This window comes from Apis dorsata, unplaced genomic scaffold (assembly GCF_000469605.1).
Source record: "Apis dorsata unplaced genomic scaffold, Apis dorsata 1.3 scaffold_683, whole genome shotgun sequence".
NCBI lineage: Eukaryota > Metazoa > Arthropoda > Insecta > Hymenoptera > Apidae > Apis > Apis dorsata.
Genome location: NW_006263864.1, coordinates 1,338,437 through 1,357,551, shown reverse-complemented (window position 1 = coordinate 1,357,551; position 19,115 = coordinate 1,338,437). Strand labels below are relative to the sequence as shown.

At 32.3% G+C, this 19,115-nt stretch overlaps 3 protein-coding genes and 1 long non-coding RNA gene across 8 annotated transcripts in view; 1 reads left to right on the top strand and 3 right to left on the bottom strand.

Annotated features, from left to right (window-relative positions):
• Positions 1 to 488: 488 nt before the first annotated feature.
• On the bottom strand, positions 489 to 6,478 carry LOC102671143 (RNA polymerase-associated protein CTR9 homolog). The gene is made up of 14 exons (XM_006622307.2): positions 6,125 to 6,478; positions 5,521 to 5,619; positions 5,209 to 5,448; positions 4,534 to 5,106; positions 4,343 to 4,462; positions 3,937 to 4,247; positions 3,324 to 3,849; positions 3,071 to 3,265; positions 2,883 to 2,999; positions 2,493 to 2,803; positions 2,098 to 2,435; positions 1,833 to 2,007; positions 1,144 to 1,761; positions 489 to 1,063 (listed from the first exon to the last, which is right to left on the bottom strand). Exons 1-14 carry the CDS (start codon positions 6,164 to 6,166, stop codon positions 967 to 969), a joined length of 3,762 nt encoding a protein of 1,253 aa, XP_006622370.1. The 5' UTR covers positions 6,167 to 6,478; the 3' UTR covers positions 489 to 966.
• Positions 6,479 to 8,423: 1,945 nt separating this feature from the next.
• LOC116186428 lies at positions 8,424 to 8,951 on the top strand. Its single transcript, XR_004151413.1, has 2 exons — positions 8,424 to 8,620; positions 8,709 to 8,951. It is a non-coding gene; the product is annotated as an uncharacterized LOC116186428 (long non-coding RNA).
• Positions 8,533 to 12,663, bottom strand: LOC102670911 (solute carrier family 35 member F2-like). 2 transcript variants are annotated; one of them, XM_006622305.2, is made up of 8 exons: positions 12,391 to 12,663; positions 11,862 to 11,971; positions 11,588 to 11,781; positions 10,672 to 10,831; positions 10,400 to 10,556; positions 10,124 to 10,334; positions 9,813 to 9,940; positions 8,533 to 9,308 (listed from the first exon to the last, which is right to left on the bottom strand). In XM_006622305.2, exons 1-8 carry the CDS (start codon positions 12,525 to 12,527, stop codon positions 9,116 to 9,118), a joined length of 1,290 nt encoding a protein of 429 aa, XP_006622368.1. In that variant the 5' UTR covers positions 12,528 to 12,663; the 3' UTR covers positions 8,533 to 9,115. The 2 variants fall into 2 exon arrangements, with proteins under 2 accessions (XP_006622368.1, XP_031369508.1); XM_031513648.1 differs by having other exon boundaries at positions 8,533 to 9,323; positions 12,391 to 12,527.
• A 437-nt stretch (positions 12,664 to 13,100) lies between these two features.
• Positions 13,101 to 19,115, bottom strand: part of LOC102670778 (ryanodine receptor) — a 32,625-nt gene continuing 26,610 nt past the window's right edge. For 3 of the 4 annotated variants that reach the window (XM_031513669.1, XM_031513670.1, XM_031513671.1), the window contains 13 exons: positions 18,222 to 18,633; positions 17,730 to 18,134; positions 17,433 to 17,649; positions 16,511 to 17,369; positions 16,232 to 16,434; positions 15,905 to 16,148; positions 15,536 to 15,820; positions 15,167 to 15,453; positions 15,021 to 15,081; positions 14,671 to 14,949; positions 14,434 to 14,590; positions 14,181 to 14,346; positions 13,101 to 14,098 (listed from right to left, as the gene is read on the bottom strand). In XM_031513669.1, the coding sequence (XP_031369529.1) occupies positions 13,936 to 14,098; positions 14,181 to 14,346; positions 14,434 to 14,590; positions 14,671 to 14,949; positions 15,021 to 15,081; positions 15,167 to 15,453; positions 15,536 to 15,820; positions 15,905 to 16,148; positions 16,232 to 16,434; positions 16,511 to 17,369; positions 17,433 to 17,649; positions 17,730 to 18,134; positions 18,222 to 18,633 (3,738 nt within the window). In that variant the 3' untranslated portion in view covers positions 13,101 to 13,935. Of the gene's footprint in view, positions 14,099 to 14,180; positions 14,347 to 14,433; positions 14,591 to 14,670; positions 14,950 to 15,020; positions 15,082 to 15,166; positions 15,454 to 15,535; positions 15,821 to 15,904; positions 16,149 to 16,231; positions 16,435 to 16,510; positions 17,370 to 17,432; positions 17,650 to 17,729; positions 18,135 to 18,221; positions 18,634 to 18,711; positions 18,733 to 19,115 lie in introns of all 4 variants that reach the window. The other variant, XM_031513668.1, reaches the window with a different exon arrangement.

Genomic DNA, 19,115 nt, shown 5'->3' with positions numbered 1-19,115 from the left:
GCTCGGCCTTAGTTTAAATAACTACTAAAATATTTTAAATTATATTTCTAAGTTTTTAGATAGATTTGGTTAACTTTAGGATATGTTCTGACAAAGACGGATTAGATTAGGTTTATTTAAGAGATATTCTCCATCAAATGATTCTATTAATAAATGGAAAAATGAAATTATCAAAATTGAGTTTAAACCTAACGTCAGGCAAAGACTGATTTAGTCAATATTATTAATATATGCATCTAATATATCTAAATATATATCAAGATATATAAACATTTTAAAAATGAAAAGAAAAACCACACTAAGTAAAATTTAATTCATTTGGATTCATTTGAGTCGGATGATGAAAAAGTGTGAGAAAACCCTGTCACAAATTTTATTAAAAAGAAATGACAGAACAAAATGAGATTGTAATAGATAACGTATACTTTCAATAATTTCAATTTCTTCTAATAATAGCATACTCTGGTATGTATTTTCATAATTGTCAATCCATTAATCGTAATTGTCAATCCATGATTGTATGGATTTAACTTCAATATTACTGTATTTCTTTTTAAAATTAACGTTACTCTATCTAATCTCTGTCTCTGTGGAACTAGAATATATTACTTGATAGAGCTTCAGCGATTCCGAAACTCAACAAAATTGTCGATTAATAATATCAAAAATTAGCGGCTACCATTCCCTGTCAAAACTGTATCTGTAGAGCTTCATTCTCATATTTCTAAAGAATTATGACAGTATTTAAAACCGCAAAACTGTATATACCAAAGCTTATATAATATTTTATTCTCTATTTAATATACTTTATACGGCATAATTAAGCTAAGTACTACAATTGGTACCTGTAAACAAAAAATCTGTGATTTCATATTCTTCATATTGTTACCGACTTATAAGCTTGTCTAAGCTAAAACTTATGGTCATCATCTTAATGTAATAAATACAAATATTTCAAAGTTAATTTTATTCACTTTCACTTCCACCTCCTCGATCAGTACTTGAATGACGTGAACCAACATCACTACCTGAAACTGATTTTCTAGATTCTGGAGTAGCAGATCTGAAATAAAATAATTGTAATATATACAAATGTTATGAAAGCCATATTTTATTTTATAAATTCATTTTAATATTATTTACCTTGCTGAACCACTTGGACTACGACTTCGAGAGCCACTTTTTGATCTTGAACCGGAACGCGATCTTGATGCAGATTTGGATTTTGATCGACTTTTACTTCTTGATTTACGTTCATCTGATTGTGAACCACTTCTAGACCCTGATCTTGATCTTGATCTAGATCGCGAAGCTGCTTTTCTAGAACCACTAGGTGATCTTGATCTTGACCTTGCGCTAGCTGCAGAACCTGATCTTGATCTTGGTTGTGATCCACTTTTTCTGGATCCACTACGCGATCTCGATCGTGATTGACTCTTTCTTGATCCTGATCTTGATCTAGAACCCGATCTCGAACGTGACATACTCTTCGCTGAACCGGATCTTGATCTTGATGGACTTCTTGATCGCGATTGACTCTTTGATTTTGAAACTGAACGCGATCTAGATCGTGAATGAGATACAGATCGAGATTGGGATCGAGACTGTGATCGTGACCGCGATCGTGAACGTGAAGTACTTCTAGAACGACTTCTGGATTTTGATCTGGAACGAGATCTAGAACGTGATGCACGAGAACCTTCAGAGTCAGACATAATTCGTCTACTTCCACGTGCACGGCCTTCATTGCCACTTTCACCTCTGAAAAATATCATTAATTTTATTATGCATTATATACTATTGAATATTATATGCTCACGAATGATTCTTACCCGCTGGCAATTTTAAGACCACCTGAATCACTATCAGATTCGCTAGTCGATATTGTCTCTTTCGATAAAGGCATTTTACCTTTTGTAGTTTCACTTGTACTTTTTCGAAATCCTTTATCTTTCTTGGCTCCACCTTTTCTTCCACGTTTCGGCTTAGGCCGATCGCTTTCTGAACCTAAATATTAAAAATTAAAATGTCTTTCTTTTTTTTAACTTTCAATGATTATTTACATATACAATCGAAAATCATGAAACACTATCTCACCACTTTCTCCACTCGCCAATTCTTTCTTACGTTTTCCTTTACCCTTGCCTTTTCTTTCTTTGCGTTCTCCACTTGCTTTTCTTTTGCGTTTCTTTTCTCTAGGAGCTTCCTCTCTACCTTCTTCTCTTCCAGACCCACCACTGTCACTAACATATTGATCAGTACGTACTCTTTTTCCTTTCTTTCCTGGCTTTTCTGAAGGCATTTCGCCAAATACTAAAGCATTCTTTGTCTTTTCAACATATTCTTGACGTTTTTGCAACATTTCCTCTTCTTTTTGACGGCGCATTTCTTCAAGTTTTCGTTGTTCTTCCGTTTGTCGCATTTTAAATGCTTGTCTATAAATTAATTATTATTATAATATAAGTAAATACTGATTATGTTCAAATCATTACCTTTCTTCTTCTTGTTTTCTTCTGAGCATTTTTTCTTCCTCGTCTAATCGTCTAGCTCGAGCGACATGATATTGTGCTTGTGATAACAAATCTTGACATCTCCTTGCTTCTGCTTCTGCAAGTTGTTCCATTCTATCACCATGAGCTGATAAATATTGGAAATATTTATGTGAAAGTCCCAATTCATGAACCGCTTGGAGTACTGTCGTCAAAGTTGACTTTTCGTCTTTTAAAATTTGTGTAGCTAAACGTTGAAGAACAAGTGCAATATTGTATAATAAAACAGTATCCTGTGGAGCTACTCTTCTTGCCTAAATATTACAAATGGGTTAATTAGATTTATTTTTATTTAATGAACAGTAACAATATTATAGCAAATATTGTTTTTACCTTTAATAATGTCAATTTTGCTTCTTTCAATTTACCAGCTTTAAAATAAGCCCTTCCAAGATATTGTAAGACTTCAACATGATGATATTTATAGAATTTCCGAAGACAATTTTCATACTGTAAAAATAAATATTTATAGAAAATTATTATTTTATTTTTTATGATAGTAAATATAAAACAAAAATTACCATTTGAATAGCGCTAACAAATTGTTTTTGTTCTACATAAATGTGTGCAATATTTAACCAAACATCACAAAATTCTGCTGTCGCTTCTCGAACTTGAGCAAAAATATCTCTAGCTTCATTTACACAACCCTTATGTGCTAATACAGCTCCAATCCCATTTGCAGCCCAAATATTTTTAGGATCATTTCTTAAAACCTGAAAATTTTAACATGTATTTACAAACATAAAAACTTATTATGTTTTATTATCATACCTGTTTATACATAGCTAGTGCTCTATCTTGATGTCGCTTTTCTCGGTCCTTATCTTTTCCACTTTGATGCAATGTTTGAAGCCAAATATTACCCAATGCAATTAACGAATAGGCATCAGTACTCGTTGTTGGATTTTTTAGAATTCTTTCAAATTTCTTTTGACCTGGACCCCATTCCATTTTGGCTAAATGTAAATTACCCAAAAGAGACCAAGCATCTGGATGTTCATTATTTATTCTTAAAGCATCTTTAAACCAATCAGATGCTTCATAAATTTGTCCTTTATCTCGAGCCATACAACCAAGTCGTAAATAACAATCCACGTAATTTGGATGCTCCTTTAAAATGTCTTTGTATAATTTTTCCGCTTTATCAAATATACATAAAGCTTCGTTTAATCGAGCCAAATTATATGTTGTCGTAACTGCTATTGAATTATAATATACAGAATCATGTAAGGCATCTGCTTTGGAACGTGCTAAAGATTCTTCCAAATTTTTTCTAGCTTCTTCCAAATTTCCAAGTCTATAATAAGATAATAAATATTAATCTTAACACTATATATTTTAACAGTATACAATAATAATTTAAGACAAAAAATATGGAATATACCTATAATGTAGAGCTCCAACGTTATTTAGAATTTCAGGCGGTATATCCGCTTGAACTTTTTCTTTTAAAATTCTAGTTGCAGTACCATATGCATTTAAGGCTGCGTTAAGGTCACTTTGTTCTAATATTTGAGCCAATTCAATCCAGGCTTCAACATCATCGGGAAATTGTTCAGTTACTTTTCGAAGATGGTTTTTAGCAATGTCGCGTTTTGATTGAGAACTTGAATTTGCATATAACGATCCAAGAATTTTCATTGTTTCATAATTACCTGGTTGAGCTTTTAATACTTTCTCGAAACATTGTGCTGCCTATAATAAAAAAATTAAATTAAAATCTATTATTATATTATTAATAAAATCTATTAAATTTTATTCTTTTACATAATAGAACTCGTTATACTTACATTTTCTGCATCACCTCTATAGACATACATTTGACCTAAACCAAAATGAGGTAATACAAATACTGGTGGTGCAAATTGTGTTGCCTGATAATAATATTGAAATGCTTGATCATAATCACCCTGAAATAATTTAATTATTTGTTAAAACTCACAAAATATTAAAAAATATTCTATATTAAGAAGAAACTTACTTGCACATGAAATGCTCTAGCTAATTGATAGCAACTCTCAGCACGCATAGCTTCATTTTCAGTATTATGAAATGCATGAAGTGCCAAGTGTTGTACTTTGTTATAGTCTTTTTTAAAGAAAAAATGATTTGCCAAATGATTTAAAACCATAGGATTTGTTGAATCAATTGTATAAGCTTTAGATAACATTTGCACACCAGTTCTGATACTATCAGGTTGTTGTTGATTTAATTTCAAGACTGAAAGACCAACTAGTGCTCCAACACATTGACCATCTAATTGCAATGCTCTTTCAAATGCTAAACGCGCCTTTTCTTGATTATTTAATTTCATAAAACAATGCCCCATTCCCAATCTCACGGCAGCTGGACAATTTGGATTTGTTCTTAAAGCTTTTTTATAAAAAGCAAGTGCACCTCTATAATCTTTCTTGTTAAATGCTATACATGCTTTTCCAAGTAAAGAAGGAATATTATTAGGAGATTGATTTAATACAAAATTAAATTGGGCATCAGCTTGATCCATCTTATCACCCTCCAAGAGACAGAAATAAGCTCTACCAAGTAAATGATTCTATACACAAAAAATATTATATATAAATAAATTTTTTAAATATTTTTCAATGTTATATATGTTCAATAAATTATTACAAATATTATTATAAATAGTATATACCTGATCATACATAATAATTTTATCTGCAGTTGTGTACAATAAAGTAGCTTTTGTAAAAAGATCTCTTTTCTTATCTTTATTTTTTTCTCTGTTGGCTTCCTGCACATAATATGCAGCCAACATATCCAATGCACGCATTTGATCTTTTTCATAGTCACGATAATCAATATTAGCATCAATTCGAGAAGATTCAAGTATTTTAATGAAATCATCGATTTTATGTTGTTTATAATATTCAAGCTGTAATAAATACCAATATATTTTACTTCCTATCATTTTTATATTATACATATTATATTTTATAATACATACGGCCAAATTGACCCAGATATTAAGCTGTGCATGTTCTTGACGTAAAATTCCAAGAACTTCATCACCTTCTGGTAATTGATCAAGATATAGTTCAATTACCTAATAAAATGCAATTTTAAAAATTAAAATAATTAATCAGTGATATGATAAAAAACTTAAATATATAATATATAACAAACATAAAAAAATAGATAAAAAACTGAAAAATTTTAGTTTAATATTATACACAAATAATATTTAATATTTTGTTAGACATAGTATACATATCATAAATGAATAACATACTGAAAATAATATGAACATAAAATAAGGTTAATAAATCAAATTAAAAATTATATAATTAAAACAAATAAAACAATAGTAATTTATAATTTTATATTCTAGAATAAATTTTAAGTAACATTATTGATGATATAGGCTAATGTACACAATTTATTTTATAAACATATCTGGTGTAGAGGTTAGGCATATGAAAATTATTTTTATATTTTAAATATTTAAAGAATTTGAATTTGTGCACAAATCACATATAATAGCAATCGTTTAGACTATTTTTAATCATTTAAAAATTATAAAATTGAAACTTAAAAATAAAAATATTCACCTCATCTGTATCACGAAGCGGAATCTCTATGGAACCTGCCATTGTGGCATTGTCACTGATCTTTGCAAAGCACAGTCAACAGATGTCGTATTAAGTGAATGTAACCATAGCGTATTTGCTATATTGGTACAGATAATGTGTAATACTCCCGTCAAAACACTTATATATCAAGATGAATATTTTGTGAGATAATCATCCTAAAATTATAAAATAACAAAAATATAATATTTATATTTTTTCCATTAAAAATTAAAATACATTATTTTGAAAAAGAAATAATAAAAATGTGTTCAATTGATATTTGTCTGTCACGTGCTAAAAGAAACTATAGACAATAACTTTACCAGATCAAGGGATTTAAGAGATTTGAGAAACTTGAAGAGAAAATAGTGGGAGAAAAGACAGTGGTGGGAGTTTAGCAATTGTTACTTACTGTTTAGCAAAATATAATATATGTTAGATATAATATAAATGGTATAAGTGACAATGGTACTAATAGTTGGATTATGAAAATAGCCTAAAAGGAAAAGAAAGGAAAAAAATCTTTTGTTGAAGATTTCTCTTAGTAATCTTAATAAAGAGAGAAAATATTAGAAGAAAAATAGAAATTAGGTTAAAAATATTTTCAATCACAAATGATAAATAAAAATATAAAATACATAAGAAAATTATAAAAAATTATAAAAAATAAAAATAAGAAAATTATAAAAAAAAACAAAAAAATGAGAAAAAGATAAATATAGAATAAAAATTGACTATATGATATTTCTTAAATCAAAAATTATAGATAAGAAAATAGAAATGTTTTTTTATGATACAAGAATTAGATTATTTGTGTATCAGGTAATATTTTTTCATAAAAATAAATATATTTAGAATTAATTTATTCACAATGAAACAAATATACAATAGTTTATTACAATCAATTTATTTTTTTTAAATTTATATTTTTTTCTAAATTTCTTTTTTAATCTATTTATATTATTTATATTATATTTGTTTTTATTTTTTGTCTATATTCGAAGAATAAATAAATTTCTTATAGTCTTTTCAAATTGGAAATTCACTTTCATATCATATTCGATTTATCGAATTATACGAATATATTAAATTGAATATATTCTAATTTATAATTCGATAATCGTAACGTGAAATGTTATAGGGTCAATAATTATCACGTTTATTCATTTTTTTTTTTGAGCTGTATGATTTATCTGTTGTATATTTTCTTTCTTTCATAATTATTTTTTATCATTTGTATCAATTTTTAATTATTATACACTGTAATTATTATATATTATTACAAACATTATTATATTAGCATGTAATTAATATGTTTCTTAAATTTATATATAATTTTATATTTTTAAATTAGAAATTTTTTAACAGCTAATGCCTTTTTTTTATTCATTTAACGATTAAAATTATAGATAGTTTATATTAGATTTTTCTAACATAGAACTTGGTTTTTATTTTATTTTAATTTAATTTTAATTTAAAATTATTTTATTTTAATTAATTTAATTAATTTTGTATAATTTTATAATTTTAGATATTTATTTGAAAATTTTGATTTTCTTTTGTTTAGGTTATTAACTGATTACTTTCGGGAAGGCGGGAAAAATTTCAATATGGACGCCATGAAGAAGTGATTAATTTAAATTTTTTTGACAACATGCACAAAATAACAAAAAATTAAAATATATGTTATAACAAAAAATATATTATATATTATTTCAATTTTCACGTGGATTTAAAATAAAGAATCAGCAGCTTTAAGTAACTAAAAAATTACTAGATTCAGATGTTTAGACAAATTAATGTGCATCATAGTAAATCGATCTAAAATTGAAAATCATAGTGATAGAACGTATTTCACCTTGGTTAAGATATTTAGATTATATTACACTATATGACATAAAAAATTCTAATTAAAAATTAAAAAAATTAGAACATGTGATATAAAGTTTCGTAAGATTTCATGTCTACTTTGTTTTTCGGATCGTGCAAAGATATTTTTAAAGCAACGTAAAATAAGAATTGAGTATCAACGCCATCTTTTAGTAGTTGTGAAAAGAAAAATTTAATAGATAGTATTGAATTTCTATTATTATTCTAGTTTCTTAGAGAAAGTTTCAGTATTCAAAAGATGGCACTGATGGCTTGATTTTACGAACATATTTTTATTATTTCTGTTCCTCTCTTATTATTTCTTTATCTATACAAAAGTCTGGAAAATTTATATTCAATTTCGATATTTGATTAACTTTGTCTTTTTTTACATAACCTATCTTAATGAAAAATTTTAATAAAGTCTATTCTAATTTTTATATATCGTAAGTAATATCAAAAGTTTATTGTGAATATCTCTTGTGAAGACTAAGAAGAAAGAAAGAAATAAAAAAGGATTAATTTATCATTCGTTTATTAATTTACTTCAAAAAAATATCCATACTACGTGAAATAACATTCTGAGAAATGGATGGACGATAGAATGTAAATACAATCTAATGCATTTACGAACAAAGGTAACAAGAACCATAAAAATAATTATCACTGACTATGACTTATTATTTTACAATAGGAAATTATTTAATGTTCTTCAGTACTTAGTTATAGTAACAATTAGTCATCCTATTATCATTTACAAAGTATATTGAGCAACAAGAATGTATAGTACTTACATTTCGATAAACAGTTAAATCAACAATGAAAATCGCATTTATCGCGACTAATCGATATTTATGAATTATTTAAATTTTTAGAAAAATCACTGTACTAATTAGAACACTGTATAACGCGTATTATAAACTTATTGATCGACAAAGAGATCTATTTATTTTTACCTATCATAGAAAACGAAAAAATGTCTTTTTCTTTTGAATGATTAGTCTAAAATTTCGTGTAAAATTTCAACAAGAACGCACACATGGCAAAATTTATTTATTCCTCGGCTTGCTTTACATCTTCCTAAGATCCTAAGATCCTTTCTCAATCGTAGTAATTTCCATAGAAAGAAGTGAAAGCTGTATCAGAGCTAACACTCGGCGGCAAACTCGTAGCGTCCATCGTTTCCTTTTCGCTGCCAAGAGTCGATGTCCTTACGTCGAGAGTACCACTTACGCCAGACATCCCTGAACTTGTAGCCATTTCCACTTCTCCAACGTCGGGATGAGACATATGTCTTAAAATGACGTCACTTTAATCCACGGTCAATCGTTCGTTAATTTCTTGTCAGGGCAGTTGGTAAAAAAAGAAGAAAATTTAAGTAAAAATAAAGAAATAATATTATCAGAAATTTTGCGATTAAGTTTCGTGGAAATGTTTCTTGAAAAATTAATTTATTCATTATAATGTAAAATACGTCGCGTTGAAAAGAGAAAATAAAAAAGACATTAAGACATGTTAATTGCATAATCATATAGAAAAAAAATTTTTAGAATATGAAGTACGTTTCAATATATTTTTGCTTTTTTAAGTCTGTAACAAATATATATAGCGCCTGAGAAAATACAAATTGTCTTGAAAACCGGTAGATATCATCATTTTTGATATTTCATTTTTGATCATTTTTTTTTTCTTTTACGTTCTCCTTTTTATTCAATTTTTTTAATCAAGTGTACTTTTCGAGATAGATCTATTTGATAATTAAAACAGGTTACATTGAAAAACATTTCGTGAACATTACCTGTAATCTGGAGCAGAAGGTTCAGCTTGCTGCCTTCGCGAGTTCGACGCCATTGGTGTTCTCTTTATCGCGTAAATATATATACCCGTCATTGTGAGCGTGTATGAGACGAAATATAATGCGTGAAACTGGAACAACATGGAAAAAGCCTTATTAGCATATGTGATTGTGTATTGTTATGCAGCTGGAATAAATATTTCTATATATAATAACGAGTAGCTCTAAATACATACGGAGAATCAGAATAATCCAAATATTATATTCTCCGTTTATGATGGATATTAGGAATTTATATTTTATATGAAAAATACCTTATATTGATGGACTAACATGCCAGCTAAAACGTTGAAAGAATCTGCTGTCAACAATGATAGTTGCAATGCAGTTGCACCAGATTCATATAATACGACAGGCACCAATGAAAAAAAGATGAATTGCGTGATGCAATAAACTACCAAGAAAGTGATTACTGGTGTATTAATCCACTGTAATGATTCTATCTTTAAGCTTTCCAATATGGCCCTGAAATCATGTCAATCAATTTATACCATTTTACAAATAGTTTTCTTTTTTTCAATGAAACTTACATTTGCAAACAGCACATTATAGTACCGAAGAAACCAATCATGCCTAGATACTCGATAACATCGACCGTCTTCACTGCTAATTCTTGTATCACCGTTGTTATGGAAAACAATATCACGCCTCCGAGGCATAACATATCACCGACAAGATGATTCTTTCCTTCGCACGAAAAATTGAAATTAACAAATTTGATAATTAAATTTATTAATTAATAATTATTATTAACTCTTGTATAGATTTCAATATTTGATCGTCGAAATTATCAAACAATTACCTGCGGAAGGATCTTTATTGTCATCGATTCCTGCCCAAACCAAACATCCCACTCCCATCAATGAAACGGAAACGCCGACTATGTGCACCATTCGATATCTCACCCCGAGAATCAAACATGATAATGCCAATGCAACCGGTATAGCGACACAATCGAGCAACTGAAACAGAATTACTTCCGGTTAAACATGGTCGATTCTTCGAATCGTTAAAATTTTAATACAGAACGGATGACGATGACGATGTCCCTTATATTCGCATCGCGTTCGATTAAGAATAGCCGACGAGGGGTGAGTGTACCGGGTCGAAGACCCGGCATTCTCGTTTCGCTGGTGGTAGTGTGTATTCGATACAATAGTTGTTCCATGCCATTCATCCAGATCACGAACACTACCTCGTTTAATTGACGGCTGAGCTATGAAAGATGCATCCTGAACCGCATATAGATCGCATGATGTTCTAGTTGTGCATCTTATTCCAACAAAGGAGAATTCTGTGCCAACATTCAATGCACTATTTTTGCATTAAATAGGATCTTTCTATTAATATTATATCTTTCTATTATAAATATAACTATAAATATCGAACAAGCATATTGAATTTCATATAAATTTATACGTATTAAATAAAATTAAACGAAGAAAATACGATAAAAGAGAAAATAATTTTTATTCGTTTAAAAGAAATGAAGAAATTTATTCAGTTGGATATAAATATCTCGTTATGCAATTTCTACGAAATAATTCTTTTGTTAATATTTTTTTTTTTTTTTTAATGTAGGTCATGCCAGAATGGAAACAATTAATGGCCTACTTCCGGTGTATGCTGCACAAAAACTGTCGAGAACTTCATCATCGTTGTTTGGGAAAGTCCCCCACGTAAAAAAAGTAATCCCACGTGACATCATTAGCACATACCTGTATGCCAGCGATGCTGGTGAATTGATGCGCGGATGTTATAAGAGTACACGCTTCGACGTCAATGAGTGCTACCAACAAGTACCTGAATCCACGGGCTTTTATAACTGAAATTAGGCCGTTCCCTACTCCCCTGCAGGACATCCAGGTTGTGTATACGAGACACATCATAATGTAATGCGGAAGATTTTGTCCTATTTCATGCAAACAAATTTACACAACTCGTTACATCGTTATATGATGAGCTTTTCATGCAAACTCATTAATGACTTACCGGTCGGGAATGAAAGTTGGTATGCTGTGTTGATGTGATGATTCGCGAGCGTCATGAAGCATAACACAAGGGACAAAAATTGTCCCAGTATTATCGCTTTCCATACTGACCTATTAACGTTGAAAAATACAATTAAAAATATCATAAGTTTTAATCAAATCAAAATTTAAACCGATAAAATAAATATAACATTTCTAAACAAATTGTACAAAAAATTATCCACTTTTTCAACGAAATAATACGGTTTTCCGCATCATATTAATCCGATATCATATTAAAACCACTTTCGATCGAAAGTAAACAATTGGAAACAAACTAACGTATGCTCAAACACGAAAGAACACGGGATCAATGAACCGAGACGCGGTGTTTTTCCACCCACACGAATGGAAAAAAATTGGTCGTAAATACCCGCCACTTTTATTCCCGATGTTCCCCTTCCCCTTGACCGAGTGGAAGCCGGTTCGAGGGCGGATCGACGTTCGGTTTCCCCGTCAATGGATCACCAATCAATCTGGCTTACGCTTACCATTGTCCCAGATCCGATATGTAATTCTCGATCTTGTCGCAGACCCCGTTCCTGGCCTGCATCACCGTATTTTCGCGACGATCGCCCGCTGACACTCCCATGCCAGGGTGCATTTTCACCCCGAGGCTTTCACCCATCGGCGATGCAAGAGAGGCGCTTGCGCGACCTCTTTCCCTCCATCCGCTCTCCACCAGAAAGGACCGGTATTTTTCGTTTTGCGGACACGATGATGAAACGATGCGCGTAAACGCGATGGAACACGGTGTTCTACACTCGTCTTTTCTTGTTCCTTCTTCCGTTCTCTCCGACTTCGGATCGATCGATGAGAGAGGTATAGGTCCCTCGATTGTGCATGCTCTCGGGACGCCAACTTTGGCTAAATCGATCGATCGTTAAAGATGAATGAATTTCGTTTGAAGAGAGTATTGTGGTTGAAGGAAGGAAACTCGTTGACCTTTTGATGAGAAGTTTTGAAATGGAAAAGGGTGGAGAGGGTATGAATAGAGAAAAGGTAAAAGATCGATCCATTTTGAAGCGCGATTCTGTTGAAAGGATAATTGATCAAGTTGGAAATTATTAATCGATAATTATAATTATAATATATAAATAACTATAATATATATTATAATAATTATAATTATAATTATTTAAGAATTTATTCAGATTATTGATCTATGAATCTTGGTTTAGGATTAAAAATAGAAGAATAATGATGTAAAGAAGTATGTCTTTCTTTATTCTCAGGTAATCTTGTTTTGTATAGATCGTTATTTACACTATATTGACATTGTTTGATTAAATTGCGATTTCAGTCAATAATTTTTTTTTTTTTCTTTTAAAAAAGTTTCCACGTAATCGTAGAAACCTATACATTTGATATAAACTTTTAAACATCTTCAACTTACGTAATAATCCTTATAATATCTCAAACATTACATGTTAATGAGTTAAATTGTTATGCGAAAAATGTGATCATTTCCGACGTATGAAAAGAAGGCAATCGCAACGTTTATGATTTAATGTAGTAAATTTGTGCAGTCGGTTCACTTGTCGATGATCAACAACACTTTGTAAATTATCTATCTAAGGAGGAAATTGTGTCGAATATACGAATATCCAGCCATCTTTACAAAGTTGGAAAAATAAGTTGGAAAAATATTTTGCCCAGTCTCCCGGCTTGTTTCACTCGTTCACGCGTGATCGAAATCTGTTGCGCGTGCAACTCGCATAATTTCTTCGATTAATCTGCATTCCAATCGTGTGTCGAAGAATTCGTGTAAAAGTTGGAATAACGATTAAATGTCGAATGTAAAAGGTATGCATTCAATGTTCTATGTAGTTTATCTATCGACAGACGAGTGAAAGTATAGCGTTCTAAAAATTGAAAATGGTACGTTCGCGACGATTTAACGCGCCATATTTTTTTGCGTATAGAAATTACAACCTACGATTATCGAAGACGATTCAGGAAAGAGATTTTTCCTTAGTAAATTGTTTGATTTTGGTCAATTATATGAAAAGTGACATAAATACGAAAAATTTTCTTTATTTCTTCTTTGCCTCTTCCTCCACCGCCTCGTTCTGCTTGCGGAAGCAATCACCGACTGGGAAGAAATCCCAACACCTTTGCTGATACATGTTCCACACGTACGTTTCTTGACCCGTGTATTCGGTGTCTGGTTTATTGATTAAGTGCATAAGGAAGAACCTTGAAAAAAATTTAAATCATTGCAGCTAATTGGTGATTTATTGATGAAAAACGAAAATAGGAATTGATCTAAATAACTTACATGTAATTAGCAAGATTGTGCTCCTGTTGGACATGAGTATCGAAACCATGTGGTACCGTATCGAAATATTCTTTTCCTAAACCACAAATGAAACAGTTGCTTTCCATGTTCGTTTTCACGTTCTCAAGTTGATCTCGAAGTTCACCGAACGCATCGATAATCAAACCTAAGATAGAAGGAAATATCAATTAAAATCATAGATGTAAAGAAAAAATAATGAGAGTTCAGGTTCAAAAATTTTCCTCGAATTTACCTTGAATAATGGCCAACAGAATAACAATGACGAAAAAGAAGAAAGTGATGTCAAACATGATACGGTAAACTTCATAATCATCGCCATCAGGTTCACCAATTTCGTCACCAATACCACCACCAGCTCTGACACCTTTGTACAGATGGAATACGAAGCACTGAAATACAAATATCGATCAATTTATCTTTATTCCAAGTATATTTCAATTATTAAAGAAAAGAGTTTTTAATATCGTACTGTTAACATGTCGTGGCATTTTTTATCTACTTCATCGTCTTCTTCTTGAATATAGAATTTTCTGAAGAAATTGAAAGCTATAACCGTATATATGTAGACGACAATAGTCAGTAACATTACTGTCAACACCAATTGTTTGCCATTGTGTGTCACAGACTGTAAGATCGTTCTCAGAGTTTTGAAACCAACTGCGACGTCCAGTAAATGAGCAGCGAAGAAGAAATTGTTATAATTGCCAAGGATTGAAAATGTAAAGTACCATAAACTGTACAAGAATGCCTGCATGAAAAAATATTATAATTTAATATTTGAACGAATTAAATCTTCCAAACACTCAATTATTTACTTACGTTATCCGTGATGGTAACTCCAGCTTTCCATACTTGATACCTCCAATCGATATTAACGATGCTGTAATAAAAAATAAAAATTATATAATAATTGTAAACTAAGAATCGAGGTAGGAAAAACAATGTAACTATGCAATTTTATTTACAAGTGTATCAAACCAGAACCCTCTTCTTCCTGTTGACTAAACGATGTCTTTTCCATCCCAAGCAAATTGCTGATGTAGTCGAAATCGTAGGTCTCACTGTATTTTTGTCGAACTTTCTTTTTTACGAACTTATCCCAATAATTCACAGGGAACGTTTTTGCCGATATCACCATCTTATCCCAATGTGCTTTGATATCATCCTCTTCCGGTGTTTCAGCAATATATAGACCATCGAATTCCACGCGTCGCGCAATTTCCTTTTCTCGTTTAAAGATAGCCAACGGTACCTAGGTCGTACATTCATGTTTTACATACAAAAATATTCGTACAAGCGAAATTTGTACATGCAAAATATTCTGAAAATCATACTTTCAAATGATAATAGGCAACTAGCATAGCAAGAGAGACGATCGCATGAAGAATAGCCATGAGCCTTATAACGTGTGCCATATAATAGAAATCCTCTGCCACTTCCACATATTCCAGAGCGTACTCATCTTCCTCTTCCTCCGATTCAGCCTCCCCGCTACCGCTACCTATTTCAACTCCACTGCCATTTCCAGAACCAGATGCACTCTCGCCAGACATCTCTGCCAACATATCCACTATCTGACCACTTCCTTCCTCACCTCCTTCGTTACCCAAAGACGAAACCTACGAACCAATGATTTATAATGTGACAATGAAATCTTAAATTAATATTCATTTTAGAAATTCTAGACAAAGTATCATACTCACCTTATAGAACAGCAACATAAAATTGATACAGAAAGCGAGCACTAGAGCCACGTATTTCAGATTATAAAAATTCCTTGCCAAGAAGGAGACAACGCGATGCGTATACTCGGAAAAGTCGATAGAGGAAGCTGATGGCTCTGCTATTGTTTCTTGTTTCGCTTCCGCCTCAACCGCAGCCATTGCTGCCTGTTGAGCTGCCGCTGCTTCTGCCGCGGCTGCAGCTTGAGCTCTAGCTTGTTCACCTCTGCTCGTAAATAAAATACAAATTTAAGTATATATTTTGTGTTTATGTTAGAGAGATAGCATAAGAATAAAATAATTATTCACCCTAACAAATCGGCCAACGAAACAGGTGATTCCATATCTCCACCTCCTTCAGCTCTCGCACTTTCTTCTCCAGTGGCTTCTTCCGGTGTGCTTTCGCCCGTTTCCTCGATACTTGATTGAGGAGTAGATGTAGCCGATTCGTGAGGTGCAATCTTTATCTGTCCCCCTTCCTCTTTCGTTATATCCATTCCGAATGCTTGTACCTAAAATTTGAATTATTCGATAAATTTGTTTATTTCTTTTTTTTTTATCTGATGATTCCGATTATTTTTTTCGAACCTGTAGATTAGACTCATCCGGAGTTGGTGGCAAAGCGGGCAAATGTCTCGATGGTTTCTCCTCCTCTTCTTTTACCTCGACTACGGGCTCTTCCACGTGTGGTCCTTTCATCAATGCCAATAGTAATCTCATGAAATATCCGATTATGCAACCAACACCGAAACCAGAATAATAAAACGCGTAGAAAATCATTTTAAAGAAGCCGATAAAGAGTTCCAAAAATGTCATCTGTTGCATCTCAGCGATCTTGTTCTTGATGTTGCTAGGAGAGAATATGGAGAAGAAGAAGTAAATGCTATCCTTAAACGTTTGGATGCCTCTTCTGATAGGATCCTTGTTTCTTTCCTCATCATCATCCGTCATATAAGTATAGGAAGATTCTCTGGCCTTTCCGATTCCTCCACTTTCTTCCACTGCCATCAATGCACTCGCGTGTTGCATTTCAAAGATGGCGTCTTCGCAGAAGTTGATGAAAGTCTCCAATTTTTCTTTCTCTCCTGCCTCTACTACGGTATTGTAGAAATATGTCCTCTTCGACTCTTTAATTTGTGGTTTCTCCCATTGTTCGATGTTTGATTCCTTGATCTCAAAGTATACGCGTTCGATCTTCTTGTTTCCACCGAGAATCTCGATTCTGCCGAGATACGGCTCGAAATAGTTCAACACAGAGCCTGCTGTTTCGAGGAATCTCGCTAATCTGGGTTCATTAGGCATATGCTCCGATAAATTGGTTAACAGAACGGCAAGATTGAAACCGATTTCTTTAGCCGGTTCGTGGAAACGGTCCATGAAAGCCACATAGTCGATTTTACCGTCGTGGTTCGTCTCGCAACAGGCCAATAAGAATTCGATTTCCTCGCTGCAAAAATTTCATTATGAATTTTTCGTTAATCATCATGGAAGCACAAAGAATAATACTTACTCGGTATAGCTCTTCTGTTGTTCCATTTTTTCTTTAAAATCTTTCGGATACACCCAGCCATCGCTGTTCAAATCCACCTCTAAGAAGCTAGGAGATGATACGAGATCTTTCAATTTCAAGAACATGTCGAAGTATTTGAGAATCAATTCGACATTGCCTGCAGATTCTACCAATGTATCCACCATCTGTTTTCCAATAGTTCCATTTACGACATTACCTGCAATGACAAAAATCGTGAGACATTCATAAAAAAAAAAAATTAATATTATCGAAGTTCTTGATCAATTGAGTAATTACCTTCCAGCATAGACAACATCATAGTGATCATATCTTTTTGTAAGTTGAGCAACTCCTTCAATAAATCCACCTGACTCGAGTGTTTGGACAACTTGTCTTGCATATGAGAGAAAAGGAAAAGGAATCCACCAACCGCATCCCACAATCGAGAATGTGCCAGTGCTTGTTGATTCTGTGCGCAAGGTCCTTGAATTACCTCAGTGAGAGTATTGAACACTTGACTGGCAACGCCAATAGCTTTGAAAAAATTAGCCTTGCCGGCAGGGTCGATGAGTTCCTTGCTGGAATAATGCCAATAGAAGTCCATGATGGATTCTTGGAGTCGCAGTAGATAATCGACGGTGCAGATGACTACGTTCACCGTTGTTGTGTTACCAGCTTGCGTTCTTAAATAATTCTGCCAATCTATTGATATCGAAAATTACACAAATTTATTTTTTCTTTTTATTATTCAATCATTTTGAGGAAGATTATATCGAGGATGAAACTTACCAAGATTATGACCCTCGCAAGTCAGTTGGATAAAACGAAATAGAGCACATGTAAATTCAGCATCGTGCATGTTCTTCTCTCCAGCAGCTCCCTCGGAACCGACACCAAGACCTTCCGCTTTCGTGTTCCTTTCGAACGCATCCAGGTCCAGTACGCTGCAGGAATTCATGAGACCGGCAATCGATGTGAAGAATCCTACGTCCTTTTTTTCTTTTAAATGGTTGAGCATTCCTCGTTGAATCTCTATATTACCGCCGCGTAGGATGGAGATTCCCAATTCCAAGGTCTTCATCACCATCTCGCTGGGAACACCTTTGCAGGCTGAGATGTGAAGCAATACCATCTCTGCCACGCCACGATTCGCGAGTCGTGCTTGGTGGAAAAGAAGCTTCTGCTTTTCCATTTCTTGTTCCTAGATATGACAGATGAAAGTAAATTTTGAAATTGAGAAAGTTCAAGGATTTTAATTTCTATTTACCAAGTATCTTACCATAAGTTTGTGCATCGGTCGCTTTAGGAAGAGCGTTAAAGAAAGCATCATAGAATTGATTATTGATATATCGGGAATATTTATGATATATTGGGTTCTTGGTTATTGATATCAGCAATGTCTATGATATTCTTCGAGAAGGAAATATAATGATGTGGAAACGAAAATTTTTTTAGAGAGTGATCAGGAAACTGGCTACTTTTGATGCAAGCGTATTTACATATTTGTACTCATATATGTATATGTGTGTTCGAATAGGAATCAATTTTGTTTAATCAGATCAACTACGATGAACGAAATTTTTTGGGTCGATCGATACTGCGACGAGCAATGGTAGCAATCGGATTTTTTAAGTTGAAACGAAGTCAATTACATATAAAAGCAATTGAATTTCCACAAACGAC